At 35.2% G+C, this 20,820-nt stretch overlaps 1 protein-coding gene across 1 annotated transcript; it reads right to left on the reverse strand.

Annotated features, from left to right (window-relative positions):
• Nucleotides 1–1,212: 1,212 nt before the first annotated feature.
• Nucleotides 1,213–5,139, reverse strand: FBP (Inositol monophosphatase family protein). Its single transcript, XM_086253488.1, has 12 exons — nt 4,693–5,139; nt 4,416–4,463; nt 4,224–4,298; nt 4,074–4,135; nt 3,882–3,948; nt 3,626–3,739; nt 3,379–3,465; nt 2,698–2,768; nt 2,560–2,622; nt 2,131–2,217; nt 1,923–1,998; nt 1,213–1,460 (listed from the first exon to the last, which is right to left on the reverse strand). Exons 1-12 carry the CDS (start codon nt 4,849–4,851, stop codon nt 1,347–1,349), a joined length of 1,023 nt encoding a protein of 340 aa, XP_086109614.1. The 5' UTR covers nt 4,852–5,139; the 3' UTR covers nt 1,213–1,346.
• Between the last annotated feature and the right edge of the window lie 15,681 nt (nt 5,140–20,820).

A 20,820-nucleotide genomic window follows, 5' to 3' on the forward strand; every position in this document is an offset into this window, starting at 1 on the left:
GTGGCCTTTTATATAATAAAGTTTTTATATTTTAAAATTTCTCTCTGTAAATTTCTTTTTTCTTGTGGTAACTGTAAATTTAGTATTATATATATTTTTTTTAGAATTTAGTATGATATTAATGTGTAAGTTTGTGAATGTATATGGAAGAAGCCAACAAAGGGCTTTAGCAGGTTCAATGTATAGGAAGATTCCGTGGGTCCTTAGTGACTCAAATGTGATAACCCGTACAGTCAGAGTCCCTAAACAAAAAATAATTGCACTAAAGTCTAAAGTAAAGCAAACTTATTTAGGTAGGTACCATTTGAAAATGAGTGGAAATAATATGATGTTCCGTGACACAATTTGGGAACCTTTTAGTATACTTTAATCATAAAAGGACATTGGCCAAAAAAAAATCATAAAAGGACATTTTGGACCAAGTTCACGTATGTTCTACCTTTACATTATTTAGTGGGGACACATGGGAGGGCTGGGGTCCATTATTTGTATATCTCTTACAATGCTACTATTATTTAGTAAAGTTTTTTTCTTTATCACAATATTCATATTGATTATTTAAAAAACTATAAACTATTAATTGATGATGCTCTTGCATTTGGATACTGGATTACCGGTCGAAAATATGTTGTATCCAAGTGCAAGAGTGTCAATTAATAATTTTTAGGAAGATTTAGAATCCAATTCATTTTATGAGTTTTTTTTTAGGCTAAAACCGATAATGATTTAAATTTTTTAATCGACGTCCTTTTATTATTTTTTTTTTTGACGAATTTATATTATATTTTAACTCTGAAATTTTGGGCTCTATATCCTAAGCGGGGAAATACCCTTCAAATTAGAAGAGGACTTTATTATGAATTAAAAGAATTGTCTTATAAATTTTAAAACACTCATGATCTCTATCTAAAAACTATTTTTCTAAAAGATTCAAGCCTAATTATTTCTAATTTTTAAATAATAAATATAAAGTTCAATTAGATTAAGGTATGTAAGATGTTTAAAGGATAACCTGAAGTTATTTGATTTATGTATGTGCTAATTTCTAGAAAGAATTTGGTTATAACTATTTTTTTTTATTGCATAATAGCAGAATAAAAATAATAAGAAAGAAGGTCAAGGAAAAGGTATATTGGAAAAGATAGCTAGTATTCCTCTCGGATATTTTTACACCTAACCATCCATTTTTCAAAATTGTTAATCGCTTTCAAGTTTCAACCCTGAAAACTCGGTGCTTGCCGAGTTATCATTCAAAATATAAAAGTATAAACTTGTTACAGTAGTAACCATTGTACGCTCTCAATAACAAGTTATGTAATTAGCATAAGAGAATAAGAATTATATGTTCATCCCTTCTTTTCTTCAGCAGCGTAGAGTGCTTTGATTTCCTCAACATCATCATAGCTGCCAAGAAATATTGGAGACCGCTCGTGTATGTTCTTTGGAACCAGGTCAAGGGACTGCCAAAAGAAGATCCATGTTATAATCACTTCGCAATCAAGTTGATCCCCAGTTCAATTAACATGAAAAAAATCTTATTAGACAAACTTTAAGAGACTTTAAGCAACAGAAATGTTCTCTTATCAGGCATTGGACACATTATGTTGCTGACTATCAATATGAGCCATTAATCATGCGGATGATTCAAATTGATAGTCTGATATTAACATAATATATCGTACTGTCTGGCAAAATAATACTACCCTTCAAGTAATTACCATTAACCAATTTAATGGTTCGATAATTCCCATAGGAAATGGATGGAGGTTCGTCGAAATTTGCAGTTATGAGAATGTATGGAAACTTTTGTACGACATAAATTCTTCTGTTGCCACAAAGCTTCATGATAGTGTAGAGAATAGCACCAGATTTTGTGGCATGAATAAGCATAATAACAATAAGAAATGTACTGTATGACATACCCGTTCCTTGCCAGTGAAGGACTGACCTCCTGCCTGTTCCATCAAGAACGACATTGGGAAGACTTCGTAGAGAACACTAATTACAACAGGTTAAAACAAACTTTGTCACTGAAGTCCATACAAGTTAAACCTGAAACTATAGAATATGATGCAAAGTTCCAATAAAAGTTTCAAACAACATTTAAAGCTATAATTGTGATCAACATACCGCAGTTTCCCATTCGGACTCTTCTTATCAGCGGGGTATAAAAAGATACCCCCATAAAGCAATGTCCGATGAACATCAGCTACCATGCTGTCAATCATGATGTTAAATCATAATATTATTGAAAGAAAGCTAAAAGAATAATGATGGTAAATCTATAGCATCTTATTGAAAGAAACAGAGCAATATCCTATGCCAAACGCAAGGTCAAAAGAGCAACCAAATCATTGTTGAAATAAAGCTAAATAATTGAGCTAGAAAGAAGCTTTCAGTTCAGTGTTCTACCAATTTCAGCTTGAGATTGAAAAGTATGAAGCTAGTAAGACAATGACTGAATTTAGACTTATCGAAGTTGTGACAAATGCAGTCCAGGGATAAGAATCAACACACAATAGTGGCATACAGAAACACCAAATTGTTTAATCTAAATACCTTCCAATGTATCTTAGAGACTTTGGTGAGCCATCTTTCGGGAATTTGCACTTCTCCACATACCTGGAAGTCAGAGAGGTCAGAAATCTGCAGTGATGGACCTTAGAGATATGAAATTATTGATTAAGCTTAACATACTTGGCTGTCGGACCATCCCAATTCTTAGCATTCCCTTCATTCACTGAATAGATCTTTCCTTTCTTTGGAATCTGGGCAAAGAAGTAGACATGAAATGAATGATAGACAACTCCAAATAAAGAAAAGTTGCTAATCCCAAGGATAATATATGTCCCCTAACACATTCTCAAGCTATATTTCTCTGATCCTCTCACACACAAGACAAAGACATCACTTAAGTCAATTGTAAAAACGTTATTATATATACATAAACAGGCCGGTTCAATTGCAGACTGTGAGTGAACATTCAAACCCTTGGCACTGGGCGTTAGAACGTTCACTTACAGTCCCCAACGGGGACGTCCACACTGAACATTTTCGTATACATATATACATATACATGAATCGGAGAATAGACGAAAGGGCAGGAGGTTATAAACTAATGCTCATGCATATTAGAGTAATACTCACAATTAAAGAGATTGAATTCCTTATATGTGTGCAACTTATTACAGCAGGAGGTCTATTTTTTGAAAAATTGTCAGGAAAATGAAAAAGGAAAAGAAAATGTACTTTAAGTTCAATGGATAAACTGATCACTAATAAGAGTTCTCCAAGTTTACCCTTGAGTTTTGAGTGGCAAGCAATTACAGAATACGGTATGGATTATGTTGCAGGAGGAGTATTTTAAAAAGAGATTACCTTGATGTCTGGGTGAGTTAGTATGAACTCCCCAAGAGATGGATCAAGGGTGAACCCATGAACTCCACTTCCAGTGCTTAGCACAAACTGTAAAATCATTACTCAAAAAAATCCAATACATAATGGAAGAAACAATTTATTCTCAATTGAAAATGGAATAGCCAGCAATCAGAAAATCATAAAGGGGGTGTGTCCACTACACAAAATCCATGTATCTAAACTAGAAGAAAGGTGTTGTTAGATATACCGTGCAAGAGCTTCCATACATGCAGTAGCCTGCTGCAACCATGTTCTTTCCAGGTTGCAAGACATCATCTAGATCAGGTTCACCGCCATCTTTTACCACATAAATCCCAAAAATCTAGATGAAAGAGAAGACAAAATGTTTCCCACCACAACATTGAGTTATTCTGGAACAAATAATTTCTTTACATACATATGTCAGTACAGACTTTCAATGGAACAACATAAAGGATTGCATATTTTAGTATGAAGAATTATACCGTTCCAATAGAAACACCACAATCAATGTTAGATGAACCATCCAGTGGATCGAATACAACACAGTACCTGGCCCCAGTATAAGTTTAGAGCATTATTCACACGGAGAACCAATAGTTAAATGTCCGAAAAATCAATAAAAAAATTGTCATTGCAACAAGCTCTATTAACCAGCATAAAGCATAGACAATTACTTTCCACGCTTGGATGGCTCCACAAATATCGCCTCTTCATCTTCCTCTGAAACAAGGATACACTGCCATAAAACCCCAAATTGTTAACAGAATATTGGTCCTTCAAATTCATTTTTATAACTCTAAAGAAAACAAAATGTGATGGCTTACAGTTCGGCCACTGCTTATCAGAGCCTTAACAAAAACTTCATTTGAAAGCACATCCAGTTTCTTTTGCTCTTCACCCTTTAACCAAAACAGCAAATAATTCCACATTATAGAATAACCCCTCATAATATATTTAATATAAAGTTATAAACAGTTAGCACTTGAATGGTAGACCATTCAGTATCACTCACTTACCTGAACATTGGTTTCTCCAGCAAGCCCAATAAGTTTGGCCAGACCCGCCTGCCCAAGTCAAAAAACTCATATAAAAAACCCATCTCATAGCGCCAATGAATAGCCCATAGCAGCTCAAAACAGACAAAGTCTTGCATTTAAAAGCTACAATTGCCAAATTAACATAGGGAAACCTTCAATTCCTTAACCAAAGAAATAAAAAACAAGACCCAATTTGGCTTCTAATATAATGTTGCAGAAAATATGAACAAGTGTCTTGTGTAACATGCTATAAGACCTTATTGACAGCAGAGCAGACAAACTTGCAACCAAGAACAATATGACTGAGCAAGATGGTGAAGTCTCCGCGTGACTCAGGGTATTTGGACTGCTCATTCAGCACGAACCTCGTGATGGTCATCAAGTCAGTGCGGTAAGCATCGGCTTCGTGATCCATTTTTGCCTCTATTCCCACAACGCAAAACCACCGTCGCTCAAACTTGAGAGAGAAACAAAGAAGAAACAGAGAATTGTGAAAAAGGTTTGTTGGGTTTGGTTTGGAATTTGGATTAGGAGATGGTGGTGGTGCTCGATTCGAGGCTTTGATGGATTGGGCTAATCTGGTACTAATGGAAGTTTCGGAGACACGTGGAGGGCTTGGGAAGGGGGAGTGAGCTCGTGGTTGTCACTAAGATAACGCCTCTCGTCGTTTTCTTCTCTGATTCGGCGGTTACCAGGTTTTTGTCATCTGAGACGGGTTGTAGATTTCAAGGACATTTTTTCAGTTATATTCCAAGGGAATCTTTTGCTAAGATATCCTTTTCTTTTTATGTTTTTTGTGTTTTGGCCACATCATTATCTTCTTCTTCTAAATCTTCTACACCCAAGTAAAATATTCATAATTTCCAAAAAGTAATACCTTTTCTTTGACCACCCAAAAAACAAAAAGTAACACCTTAAAGCTTCTGTAAGTCTTCATTATTAGAATCTTCCGAACCTTATATTGTCGTAAGGTATTGCCTTGGCCCTTTTTCTTTACTTTTGCATTTGTCAAATTTTTAATCTAGTTCGTATGATTCCCGCCCAAAGAAAAATTAGACTCAAGTATATTTACATCCACCAATTATAGAGTTCATTTCAAATTAGTCCACAAATTATAAAATATTTTAAATTTTTCCATTAACTATAGGGTTCATTTCAAGTTGGTCCACGAACTATAAAACATTTCAAATTTCGACATTAACTATAAGGTTCATGAACTAAAAAACACATACAAAATGGTTGACAAAACCCGATTGACAAAAAAACCGAACCGAACCGGATTATTTATATATATATTTATTTATTATAAAAAGTTATATATTTTGAATAAAAAAAATATAAGGTATTTTTGAAACATGTTGGGTTTGAACCCATGACCACTTGATGGGAGTGAAAGTGTGAATTCTCACTACACTATTTAGTTACTTGTGATATTTAAGTACATGCAATATATTTATAGGCATACTGATACTTGAAATATAATAATTTATAAAATTATAATTGGTATTCTACATCGTAACCTTATACACTAAACCATAAAGTCTGAAACCTTATACCTTAAAAATTAACCCTATACTCTAATAATTTTAGTATATAAATTATAAATTATAGTTTTGGACTTTTAGTAATATTTTTACAATATAGAAAATATAAATTATATAAAATATAAACTAGTAATATTTTTAGACATTTTGCAATGATAATATTTAAATAGAAACCGAAAATAATATCTTAAAAAAAAGGAATGATATATAAAATATATTTAATTTTATAAATTATTATATTTCAAGTATCAGTAAGCCTATAAATATATTGCATGTACTTGAATTTCATAAGTGGTTAAGTGGTGTAGAGGGAATTTATACTTTTACTCTCCTCACAAGGTCATGGGTTTGAACCCCAGCATGTGCAAAAAAACACCTTACATCTTTTTTATTCAATATATATAACTTTTATATAATATAAAATATATAAATAATCCGGTTTGGTTCGATTTTTTTGTCAACCCAATTTTGTCTACCATTCTGTATGTTTTTGGTTAGTTCGTGGACCAACTTGAAATGAACCTTATAGTTAATGGGGAAATTTGAAATGTTTTATAGTTCGTGGACCAACTTGAAATGAACCCTATAGTTAATGGAAAAAATTTGAAATATTTTATAATTCGTGGACCAACTTGAAATGGACCCTATAGTTGGTGGATGTAAATATAGTTGAGCCAAAAATTTATATTCAATCTTTCTATTTTCTGCTTTTTTCGAAAAAGAGTAGATGAATATATAAAATGTAAAAAATCTAATTAGTTGTTAGTTATTAGAGATGTCAGTTTTGTGGTTAGTGTGATAGTGGGATATATAGAGTTTAACTACTCTTATTCATATTAAGAGGAAGCGCACGCTCAGTTTTCAATTTTATTGTTCTTTTACTATTTTATCTTCGGAGGCGGAACCGTATCATTTTATTTTTGACACAAATTTTCAATAAGGTCTATTCTATATAAGATTTCAACGATCTGAATCGTCTATTTTTTAGGGATTCATTAAAGGATCATCTTTGCAAAAAATTAGATAAATAAAAAATCATGTACCTTAAAGATTAAATAGTCAACATTTCATATGTTTATTTTGTTGACCATTTAATTTTTGTAGGTAAATAATTTTTGATGTACCTAATTTTTTGCAAGAATAATCCTTTAATGGAAACCTAAAAATTAGACGGTTCGGATCGTTAAAATCCTATATAGAGTGTTCCCCATTGAAAACTTGTGTCAAAAATAGAATGTAACGGATCCGTCCCCTAAAAAAAAGAAGTAACTTGGACAAAAAGAAAGGAAGTGACTTAGACAAATTTTTTTTGTTGATAACCTCAGACCAATTAATCGAATATTGATTAATACGTAATCGATCAAACACTACTTGAAAATGAAAATGACTTTTCTGCTCAGAAATGAAATGTTCCAAATGTTCCTGTAAATTCTTGCTCCCATCGAACCATTTGTATCTATATGCATTAGGATCCCATTTCATGGATCTCTCAGTTCGAGAAATAAAAATAAGCGGATCGAACCATTTCTTCTGACTCTTTTTCAAATTTGATAAATGTTGGTTGATCGTATGTTTCATTATAGTTCTATGATTCAGAGTATCATTTCCGATTTGATCCATTTGAATTCCACATTCGAAGTTGCGATCGGATCTATTCATTAAAAAGAATTGATTCAATACATTTCTTATGTACCCATAGGTGCTATATTGGAAATTTAGGGGACGGATCAGTGACATTCTATTTTTGACACAATTTTTTACACAAGTTTTCAATGGGGCACACTCCATATAGGATTTCAACGATCTGAATTGTCTATTCTTTAGGTCTCCAATAAAGAATCATTCTTGCAAAAAATTAGGTAAATCAGAAATTATTTACCTACGAAGATTAAATGGTCAACAAAATAAATACTTGAAATGTTAACAATTTAATCTTATATGCTAAATGGTTTCCGATTTACCTAATTTTTTGCAAAGATGATCCTTTAATGAAGAGCTAAAAAAAAGATGGTTCGGATCGTTGAAATCCTATATGGAGTGGGCCCCATTAAAAACTTGTGTCAAAAATATGATGTCATGAATCATTCTATATATATATATATATATATATATATATATGAGAGTTTATGAATCATCTATCAACCTAGAAGGCATTTAATGTGTAACAATTTTAAAATGAGAACATTCATCATAGGGTAATTTCATTAAATAGCCCTTTTTACTACAACAATATCTTTTCTAACCATTCCCCCACATTTATCTTTTATAACTCTTTGTCCCATTTTTGGACAAAACTATCTCTCTCCATCTTCATCCCACCCAAGCTCTCTCTCTCTCTCCCTCCCCTAGCTTTAGATTTCATTGATGAAGATCTGAACCAAAACCAGCACCACTCAAACCCCCAGCACCACTCAAACCTGACTTAGCCTGATTTCCTTGTCGGCAGCAGCGCGACCCTTGATTTGAAGCTTGTTGGGTATTGGGCCAAATTACCCTTGATTCGAAGGTTGATGCTTTTGCATCCGGATTTGGTTGCTAGGTATTGGCTCATTTTTGAATTTGCTTGATGCTTGGGCTACCATGGGCCCCACAGATCACAGATCTGTCACCAAGTTCTCATATTACATCTCCTTTCAATTTTTTTTCTCTCTTTTTTTTCCTTTAAAATTTTGTGGGTTTTGAATGTAATCGGAAAAAAAAATTTATCAAGAACATTGAATTCATTATTGAGCAACAAACAGAAAAAAGCTTGGATTGAGACTTGGAAACTTCAATAAATTTAGATTTTTCTGTCAAATTTTTCATTTTGCTGTTTCAGATATGAAATTTTGATCTGGGTTTGTTGTTTCAGATATGAAATTTGATCGTCATTGACACATGGTCGACACATGGTCAACAAATTGTCGACAAATGGTCGACATATGATCGACACATAGTGCTACAGAGTGTCGACATGGCGACAATGTGGAGACGAGAAGGGCATTTTTGTTCGAAAATGGGCCAAAGAGCTATAAAAGATAAAGATGGGAGGGAAGGGCTAGAAAATATATTGTTGTATTAAAAAAGGCTATTTAATGAAATTTTCCTTCATTGTAGTGTTTTGGTCGGAAATGTCGCTAGTCACGTGTTAAGCTAGGATTCGATCCATGTTCTTTGTTCTTTTTGGGATTAGGCGTTCCACCAAGTAATGATCGTATATACTTGGACAAGTGCAAAAATGATAACAAAGAAATAAAAGTAAAATAAAATGAAATCAAACAATTGTTTAGCTAAGAGAAACCAACTTGGCTATGGTACTTGATCTTGCCTAGGCATTTCAGGACTTTGAGAATGAACAACCAAGATATAAATAAAATAGCAATGTATTCTAAAAGAAAGCTTTAATGAAAAATTGCAATAAAATAAATTCAAAGGACAAGATAAGTTTTTGAAATACCTAAAGTACAAGAAAATTGCATACATATGAGGAAATACAACTAAAAGAAGCTTGAAAAGCTAAACATATTAAAGGAAGATTTGAGAAATAAAAGCTACTGGGTTGAATTTGTGAGCAAGATGCTTGTTGGGATCACGTGAGAATTTCACATTGCGTGAGAATTCAAAGGACAAGATGAGTTGTTGAAATACCTAAAGTATAAGAAAATTGCATACATATGAGGAAATACAACTAAAAGAAGCTTGAAAAGCTAAACATATGAAATTAAAGGAAGATTTGAGAAATAAAAGCTACTGCGCTGAATTTGTGAGCAAGATACTTGCTAGAATCATGTGAGAATTTCATATTGCGTGAGTTTTTGTGGGATTATGTTGGAGGTTGATTGTTGGTCCTTTTCAATTGTCGGTCCTTTTCAATTGTCTTGTCTCTTCTTTTTTATATTCAGCCTTTTACTTTGTCTCAGGATTTGGTAGCTATGTGTGTGGCTGAGAATGACTTGCTTTTGGGAATAGGTAGATAGGTGTAAATGAGTGGTTTTAGTGGTGGATAAATGTAGAATGAGATAAGATTGATGAGTTACTTTTGAGATTGCAAGCATGATCATCCGAGAGACAAATAACCATGGTCAGCCGAGAGGTAAATAACCATGACCAGCCGAGAGGCCATAGACATGGCCATATCCCCGAGATTGCAAGCATGGTCATGCGAGAGATAAATAACCATGGCCAGCTGAGAGGCAAATAATCATGGCTAGTTGAGAGGCCATGGACATGGCCATCCGGGGACATAGCCATTCGGAGACATGGCAGGGCATGCAATTCGAGGACATGGACATTGGAGACATGACCATCCAGGGACAAGGCCATCCGGCGACATGGCCATCCGGGGACATGGACATCCGTGGACATGGAGATCCAGGGACATGGTGTAATACCTTGGATTTTTTCAATCTTCTCGTGTGTTGACACATGTTTTTTGAAATTCTTTTGTACTTAGAAGCTTAAGGTTTTTTAAAGGAAATAGAGTTTTCTTTTTCTTTTGTGTAACTAACTTGTACCATTAGAGGTTTTAGAGTTGAGCTCTAATACCATTGAATGTGAATTTGGTGATTATGAAGTTGAAATTAAATTTTGAGAATTAAATTAATTGGAGATGAATTTTTCGTAATTTTTCTAGAAAAAAATATGTTGTTTTGAGGCTATAGGAAATTAGGATTAATTACTACGTGTCCGTAGGAATTTTCGGGGAATTATTTGGAGTCCCGAGCTGACTGAACTGACACGCGACGCGTGGCGCTACACGATTGGTCCGGAAGCGTTGATACAGCGCTGAACGGGTGATATGCTCATGAATTCAAACTCTTTTATATCCCTTTTATTTGGTTTTTGTAATGAATAAAAGTTTTGAATTTTATATAGTTTTTGTGTTTTTGGCTTCCAAGTAAAAAAATGTGAAATTCCACAATTTATTATCCTAAATTGATTTTGACATGAATCCAATTGGAGATGGAAGCTAGTACCTTGAAGTTTGCCTAGGTTTAATTTCGTGACATTTGAAGACTTCTAAGGTGTTTATTTTGAATTTCAAAGTTAGCCCAGAATTGCACCTGAGAAGAACTAAGTCAGCTGCATTATGTGGAGCATAACTTTTTAGTCTAATCTTGAATTGCGGCATATGATATATGGTTGGAAAGAAGACATCTAGAGATTTCCATTGATATATAAAACGCAAAATTCTGGATTGGTTAAGGCTTCTAAATTGCGCTCCAAAGACAGCTCAGAAATCCTGTCAGCAAAAGGACAAATGGTAAAAAAGGCATCTTTCTATTTTGGGTAAAAGATAGCACATGCTTTCTATCCTCCTCTATGTCCGGCCATTCCTAGCTAAGGCTCTTCCCAACATTGTAAAGGCTCCAAATAAGGCAAATGGGGCATTTACCTACCTCTACAACCCTCAAGGATCAACTCTAGGAAGATAAAATAGAATATTCTCATTTTTGAACTTACCTAACCTTATCACTTCATTTCCTCTCATCCTAGCCACACATCACACTCATCACCATACACAAAAACCATCATCCATTCACCACAACACATTCTCTCTTAGTGTGGCCAAAATCCCTCTCTCCATTCTCTCTAACTTCACTCATCTCTCAATACTCATCCATTCCATCATCTCCTTTCCAACGCCCAAAACCCTAGCCCCTCTCTCTCTCTCTCTCTCTCTCTCTCTCTCCCCTATTTTTAACCTCACATCTTCATGATCTCCATCATTTTTTTTCTCTATCTTTCTTCCATCATCTCTTTTTCTCATAGAGGACAAACACCATCACAATCCATCAACCATCCATTCGATCACCAAATTTCAAAACTCATCATCACCATCATTGCAAGAAGAGCTTGGAGACAGTTGGGACATGAAGCCACTTTGAGCATCCTTGGAGGTGTGACAACACCTTGGAGGCTTGGTTTCATCATCTAGTCTTCTCCTTTTACTTTTGCTTTCATTTATGTTCCATATTGTAATATTGTTTGTACTTTATATAGCTAGGTAGTAGTTTCTTGATTTGAGGATAGGGATGTAGCCCTAGCCCAACCATGTAATGACTTTGTGATTTGTGATATAAATGTCCTTTTGGATATATATGCTCTTATGATAACTTAAAGATCATGATTTGTATGTGTGAATTTACCACTTGTGCATATGAGAAATGTTGTCACATAGAACTTAGAGATTGGTAACCTTTTGTTTCTAAAGCATGTTGCATAAGAGTATGGTAATTTAAAAGTATCTTAGTTAGATTGTTTTAATTGCTTGAATTTCTCATCCTTAGAACTTTATGCACCTACAGTTTGCTATGACATGAATCTTAGGTAATTAGCTATCACCTTGGTTGAGGTAGTTTATAACATGAATGTGGATGTACCTTAATTCACCTTGGCCGAGGGTTAGAAGGGAATCTAATTTATCCAATTTGACATAATCACTAATTGCATTGTTTGTTACATGAGAGGGTTAGTGTGAAACCCATATAACCCCAAATCCTTCATCATCATTGAATTTAACTTATACTTGAATTTTCTTGCATTTCCATTTGTTAACTTCGAATTCTAGTGTTACTTATCATCAATCAACCAAACAACTGAACACTACACATTTTTGCATATACCATTATATTTAGTCTTGGCTTTGCATAGTACATAGTAGGTTGTTTGTTAGTTTTATAATCTTAAAATCAATTTAGCTTGTAGCTGAAGTCTCAATCCAATCTCTTCGGTATGACAACCCCTTACTTTCATTTCCATACTAAAACTTGACAACCTTGCACTTGAGGTAGATAAATAACAAGTTTTTGGCGCCGATACCAGGGATTGGAGTTCTATGACTTTAATTCCAAGTTTGGGTTAGGGTTAATTTTTTTTAGTATTTATAAAAAAATTTCAGATTTTTGTTTTAGTTTTAAGTTTGTTTTTCTTTTGTTAGAAAACGTAGTGTCTTTTTCTGCATTAAACTGCTTTGTTTGGTAGCTGTTTTGTTTTGCAAATTTGATCTGCGTGGCGTTCTTCGTTTTTTCATCCTAAATCTAACCATATAAAGAACGTCAGAATCATACAAGTGGTTTAAAAGTTATAAGCTAAAAACAGAGTAGAGGTCAGAAACTGTATTTTCTTGATTTTCTTTCTTTATCTTTGTGACTTATATATAGTGTTCTCTGCTCTTGTGATAGGTGTATGAGTGGGAATCTCACAACTTCAAGCTCACACATTACTTTGAGAAGTGAGAAGGAACTAGTAGAGTTTATAAGGAGTAGATCAAGATCAAAAAGTATAAGGAAGAAAAGGGAAAGAGCACCTTCAGGGAAAGCAAAAATGGGGGATGCACATCCACACTTCCCACCAGAAGAAGATGATGCAAGGCCTTTGAGGGAATACACACTCCTTCATTTGGCCAATCATCCTACTTGCATTGTGCTTTCACTTTGTGCCAATTCATTATATAAATTAGATTCTCTCCTAACCCACGACCAATGTGAATTAGGGCACATCAACATTCATATTATAAACTACCCCAACCAAATGATAGCTAACTACCTAAGATTCATGTCATAGAAAACCCTAGGTGCATAAAGTTCTAAGGATGATAAATCTAAGCAATTAAAACAATCCAACCAATGTGTTTTTAAATTACAACACTCTTATGCAACATGTTTTAGAATCTAAAGGTTACCAATCTCTAATTTCTACATAACAACATTTGTCATATGCACAAGTGGTAAATTCACACATACAAGTCATGATCTTTAAACAAGCAAAAGAGCATATATATCCAAAAAGACATTTATATCACAAATCACAAAGTCATTACATGGTTGTGATATGGCTACATTTCTAGCCCCAAATCAAGAAAATACTCCCTAACCATATAAAGTACACTACTTGAAAAATCTTGATATACATCACTAGCCTGTTATCAGTTTTTAATTGATGTTATAAAAACTGTTATATCACTTTTTTTTTTTTTTTTTATGCAATATAATCTAATAACACATCACCAACATTTTGGGTGTCATATATATTGTAACACATGTTAGGTTAAAAAGAGTTAAAAAGTGATGTATAAAGGGTGTACTGATGTCTTAGGTTGACGTAAAAAAAAAAAGCGTTAAGTTTTCCACTAACAAAATTTTTTTTTTTTTTTGTCAAACTCTAAGTTACACACCCGAGTTTTCAAGTTTTGCACTCTCACTCCAGACACACTAGCTCACATACCTGCGCGCAGACACACTCACTTCAGACCCTAGCTTTGCCGTCAAAGCCTAATGGTATCCTTGCCATCGGCTTCATCAATCTCGGCCTGGTGCGTGCGACATTGAAAGCATCAGAAGTTAATGGTTTCGGCGCCCACTGGATTTTCCCCAAAAGGTATGGTTAAGGCTTCATATGCGCGCAACTTAGGGCTTCGTTTCGTCTAGCTAGATCTTTCTCTCCCTTTTATTTTGCTCCATTTACTGAGATTAGGGTTTGAAGTTTTATTAATTTGAGTTTTTTTTTCATCTGGGTTCTTGCTAAAATTATCTGGCATTTTCTTCATATATGTGGGGGATTTTATCAAATTACGTTGGGTTTTTCTTCATATATGTGAAAATCCATAGAGCTCAGGTATTTTCTCATCTGCGTTTTTCAAGGGTTTTATATATTCAATGCAATATCCGTTCATCTGGGTCATTTTTGAATGATTTTGATATCACTATGTGTAAGGATTAATTAAATTTACATGTTAATACAAATAGGAACAATATTTTCTAAGGGTTTTGACTGATTGAATATGTGTATGATGTTACAGAGATTTAGAGGGAAGAGGTACAATGTGCATTCAAAGTTTGCCTGTTGATTCTATGCTTTCAGTATGGATTCTTCTACTATATTGTATATATGGTTCTAATAATTATGCTTGAGATCTGTTTACATATAGTTGGCTCTCTATACACTTTCTGATGCTTGAAATAGATAGCTTGTTTATTCATTATATCAAGATTATTATATAACTAAGTAGTGTTATATGAAGAGTGATTTTGTCCTATTTGAATGACATTAAAGCTGAAAGTAGAGAATTCATAATATGTTTTAATGACAGAGGACCAACTTTGAGTGGATATATGCTTCCTTTTTAATAAGTTTGATGCAAATTCCATGTTTAATATGAAATATATGCGTGCATTGGTGTTGAAGTCTGTGCTTAGTTGATGTTGTGGTGGGAATTTGTGAATTTGGTGTTGTTTGCTATAGTTTTTGGCTATTTTACATAACATGTTTTAATCATAGGGGCAACAAGGTTAGTATGTATCACAAGTTCCAAGTTTTATTTTTTAGTAGCTGTATAGTTTCTCTTATAATTTAAATTTCTGTTTCCTTGTGTGAAGTTGATAACTTTGAGATCAATGGATAAATCATGGGTGGTTGCTGATAGAAGAAGTTTGGAGTATGAGGTGGGAGTCGAAAATTTCTTGAGTTTTGCCTTAGGAAATGCTACCAATCCTAAATACATACATTGTCCTTGTAAGAAATGTATGAACTTGAAAAAGTATAATGTTAGGGTGATAAGGGAGCATCTCTACTTTAATGGTTTCGATCAGATATACAAAAATTGGATATGGCACGGTGAACCATCTACTTGTGCAAGTGGAACCTTAAATACTAATGCAGAAAATGGTTTATTTGAAGGTGAAATTGTAGATTTGTGTGAAGGGGCGTTTGACAATTTCTACAATGATTCGGATGGGTTTAGGACTTTTGTTGAGGAGGGCGATATACCATTATATGTTGGGTGTGATAAGTTCAGCAAGTTATCAGCTTAGGTTGTTCAATTTGAAGGCGAGACATGGGTTGAGTGACATTGGGTTCTCTGATTTCTTGGTTGCTTTTGCTGATATGCTTCCAAAGAGTAATGTGCTACCATTATCGATGTATGAATTAAAGAAAATATTGTCAGCTTTAGGAATGGAGTATGAAAAGATACATGCGTGCCCAAATGATTGTATATTGTATATGAATGAATATGTAGATGATACTAACTGCCCTAATTGTGAGTGCTCTAGGTGGAAGGTAAACAAGGACGTAGTTGAGAAGGAAAGGGTGCCGGCAAAAGTAATGTGGTACTTCCTCCCTATTCCAAGGTTTAAATGAATGTTTAAATCTTGTGAGACATCCAAGAACCTAACTTGACATACCGATCATAGAGTGAGTGACGGCATAATGCATTATCCAGCCGATAGTCCATCTTGGAAGTTAGTTGACCATAAGTGGCCAGAATTTGCAAGTGAGCCTAGAAATCTAAGGCTTGCACTTTCAGGTGATGGGATCAATCCACATGGTAACCAATCTAGCCGATATAGCTGTTGGCCCATCATTTTAGTCACTTATAACCTTCCTCCTTGGCTGTGCATGACGAGGAAGTTTATGATGTTAACTTTGTTAATTTCTGGACCCAAGCAGTCAGGGAATGATATAGACGTGTATTTTGCCCTATTGGTTGATGATTTAAAGGCATTGTGGATGAGAATTGATGAAGTGTATGATGGGTTCAAAAAAGAGGCTTTCACTTTAAAGGCGGTGCTTTAATGGACAATCAACAACTTTGCTGCATATGGTAATTTGTTTGGGTGCACTGTTAAAGGGTATAAGGCATACCCTATTTGTGGAGAAAACACAGATGGTGTTAGGTTGAAACATGGTAGGAAAATTTGTTTCCAAGGTCATCGAAGATTCTTACCACGCCTCCACCCATACCAGAAACAAGCAGCTGCCTTTAATAACAAGGAGGAAGATTGTGATGCTCCTATACCTTTAAGTGGATAGGAGGTCTTAAAAAAGGTGACTGGACTAAATTGTAACTTTGGGAAAAAACATGCAAGCAGCAGCTTGGGTGGTGAAGGCCTTACTCCATGTTGGAAAACAAGATCAATATTCTTTTATCTTGAATATTGAAAGTCTTTACATGTTTGGCATTGTCTTGATGTGATGCACATTGAGAAGAACGTGTGTGAGAGTATTATTGGAACTCTACTAAACATTCCCGGTAAGATAAAGGATGGGGTGGCTGCCCGTTTAGACTTTGTGGAAATGAGAGTCATACTTGAATTGGCACCACAAGTTGGAACCAAAAGAACATTCTTGCATGCTGCCTCATATACAATGTCTAAGAATGAGAAACGATCATTTTGCATGTCTTTGTTTAGTATGAAGATACCAAAAGGTTACTCTTCAAATGTTAGAAACTTAGTATCCATGCAAGAGTTGAAAATCTTTGGTCTTAAGTCCCTTGATTGCCATACTTTGATGCACCAATTGCTACCAATCGCCATACGTTCAGTGCTGGCCAAGAATGTGAGGTATGCGATAACAAGGTTGTGTTTATACTTTAATGCTCTTTGCAATAAAGTGGTTGATGTTGAGAGTTTGGATAAAGAAGAAGCCGAACTAGTGAAGACTTTGTGTTTGTTGGAGAAGGTTTCCCACCTTCATTCTTCGATATAACGGTTCACTTAACCATGCACCTTATTAAAGAGGTTCGCTTGTGTGGTCCAGTGTATTATAGATGGATGTATCCATTTGAAAAAGGCCTGAAGGTGTTAAAGGGTTATGTACGGAACCGTGCTATGCCGGAGGGAAGTATAGCTGAAAATTATATTGGCGAGGAAGCTGTGCAGTTTTGCAGCAAGTATTTATCCCATTGTAATGCAATTGAAATTCCTACTCCGCCATTGGGAGGTCCGAACATGAGCAGACCTATTTCTAGAGGTAAGGTACATTATGTACCCCGCAATGAGTAGGAGCAAGCACACCTATTAGTCTTGGAGAATTCTGCTGAAATTGATCTCTATGCCCAATAAGTTTATCTAATTCTCACTTCAACATATTAATTTATCAAAATCTTGAATTAATTGCATCTGCTTATACCCTATTTTAGGCAATTTTGTTTGCAGATTACATAAGACTGAGTTGCATGAATTTTATTCAAGTAAGAAAAAGAGTGAAAAATGGCTTCTTGAAGAGCACAACCGAAAATTCATCTACTGGTTACGTGACAATGTAATATTGTGTAAGTCTTAGAAAGCACAAACTTAGAAAAACATGTCTAATTATATAAACTTTATGACCATGCAGGTGGCAGCTGAGATAAATCATGAGGTGAGGGAGATAAAACCCACTTTGAGGCTACTGGCCCAAGGGCCACCTATGAGTGTGATCAAGTACCAGGGTTATGAGATTGGGGGCTAACATTATCACACAAAGGCGTGTGATAATGTGCGTGTTGTCCAAAACAGTGGGGTAAACTGGTGGCGAGGACAATGTAGGTGGCGAGCGCAAAGGACAAGAACCCTGTCTACACAGACATGTGTTTTTATGGGGTTATCCAAGAGATTTGGGAAATTGACTGTAGTGATTTTAAGGTTCCTTTGTTCAAGTGTGACTGTGTAGAAAATAATAAGGGCATAAAAAAGGATGATTTGGGGTTTCTTTTGGTTAACCTTAGTAGGATAGGTCATAAAAGAGACGTGTTTGCTTTGGCTTCCCAAATGAAATAAGTTTTCTATGTAGATGGCCCATCTAACAGTAGATGGTTAGTAGTTCTTGCAGCCCAAAACAGATTTTATATTGATTGTGCTAGTCAAGATGAGTTAGGGGACACGGTTATGGACCATGAAGCCTTTATTAGTGGTATTCCACCTATTGAAGAATTTGATGATATAATGGGCGAGGATGAGAACACTTATAAGAGAGAAAATTGTGTGGGCATCTGGATAACTCATTCATCGAAAAAAAAAATGCTTAAATCTAGTGCTTAGGGTGTTCTGTTTTTCAAGTGAGATTGGTTTGTAATGTTGAACATTTTAATTGAGTTGCAGATTTCCTAAGTGTTAATGTGGTTGGTTATTTTGATTGCATTATAGACTCAATTATTTGATTTCTATTTGATTGGTTATTTTAATATTTATATATTGTCATGTTTGATTATTTAATTTGCTAAGTGTTTGAGAATGATGGTTAAATCAGTGTTAGGGATTCGTGATGGCTACCCCAAGAAAGAAATTTGCAATTTCTAAGGCCAAGGCAGCAGCAACACCGAAGACTACACGGAAGCATATGGTCAATAATTCCCCAGCATCAAAGATTAAGAAAGCAATGGCTGCACTTAAGATTAAGAAATCCAAGCTACAGGCTGCCTCGAGTTCAAAGGCAAGTATGGATAAGAAACTCTCATCCAAGGCTGCCTCGAGTTCAAAGGCTACTTTTACTTCTGATGGATATAGCAAGGTTTCTAGAGGTGTTACCATGATACACTGTGTGATTGTGAACAAAGCATTGGGCAAGAAGTTGAAGGTGGAGTATGACAGATTTGGCACACCAATCGGAGACAAACGCCAGACGTTGGCTTCCTACATTGGGGTTAGGGCAAGGAGCACAATGCCCATAACTTTCTCTACCTGGCCAAGCGTTGACAAAGACCTCATAAAAAAAATCTGGGAAGATGTTGAGGTGCATGAATTATAACTGGTTTTATTATTCTAACTGGTCTTATTATTCTAACTTGTTTTATTGTTTGTAATTTTTTTATTATTCAAACTTTTTTTATGCTTTCAACTTAATTTATTATTATAATAGTTTTGTGTGGTATCTTCAAGAGTTAAATATGGATTTTAAGTGAGAACTACTTTTCGAGTTTTATAATGATTTCGATTTTATTATTTTTATGATTTTGTTAAATTAAATGATTTGCTATTGGGAAATGTGTTTTGAATTATCTTTTCCTTGAGTTCCATTAGTTTTATAATACTCTTAAGCTTGAAAATTGTTTTAAAACTGGGGGATTTCAGAGAGTGACGTGAGGTCTTGGTGCTAAATGTGGTTTTGAAGGATTTTCTGAAAAAGAAAGTTTACTTTTATTTTCGTTTTTATTAAACTGTCCACTCACTGAGTTTGTCTCACATTTTACCTTGTTTTGTCTTAAATTGTCCCCCCAGGTAGTAGCTTTGGTGGAGGTCGAGCCAATCACGTCGAGGCAGTTACATCCCTATTCCTTCTCGGACTAGTAGGCGTCATTTTATTTTTCGGTGTAAAATTTTTTTGTAGTAGATTAGAGGCTCTGATGACCACTTTAAATTTTAAGTTGGATTTCTGTAAAATTGTTGGGTCTGAAACCCTATTTGGTTGTGGTAGAGGTGGTTGATGATTTAGAAGTGCTTTTTAACAGGTCTAGAGATTTCTGGGTTAGTTCATTTTCAGGGGAGGTTCTGCCGAATTTTTGGTATGATTTTCCTTGAATTTGGATTCCCGCAGGACCTCTCCGGGTTTCAGGGTGGAATTCGGGGGCGGTCCTGACAACTTGGTATCAGAGCATTAGGTTTTAGATTCCTCAATTCTGCACTGAATGTGCATCCCCATTATTGATAAGAGTTTGGTTTTCTTATAGGTATTATGCCTCCTCGACGACGTGGCCGACCACCGGGGACCCACCATAGGGTAGCAGAAGGTGTCGATGAGACGACACAAGGTTTCGAGCAGTCTATTGATAGGCTAGCCGAGGCAGTGACTACTGCCGTTCGTACAAGGGCGTTTCCATAGGGAGAGTACAGCATTGAGCGTGCCCGTAAGCTCGGGGCCTCAAATTTTTCGGGTACTTCGGATCCCAGTGTGGCTAACGAGTGGATGATACAACTCGAGAGGATCTTTGAGGTTATGGGATGCCCCGATGACTGGAAGTTAGTCTTGGCTACTTTCCTGCTTGTGGGTGACTCTTATCACTGGTGGGATTCCGAGCGTTTAGGACTCACCGCGGCGGAGATCACTTGGGACAGATTTAGGAGAGTCTTTTACGAGAAGTACTATCCGCGGGTTTATTGTGA

This window comes from Dryas octopetala, chromosome 8 (genome assembly GCF_963921425.1).
Source record: "Dryas octopetala chromosome 8, drDryOcto1.1, whole genome shotgun sequence".
Taxonomy (NCBI): Eukaryota; Viridiplantae; Streptophyta; class Magnoliopsida; order Rosales; family Rosaceae; genus Dryas; species Dryas octopetala.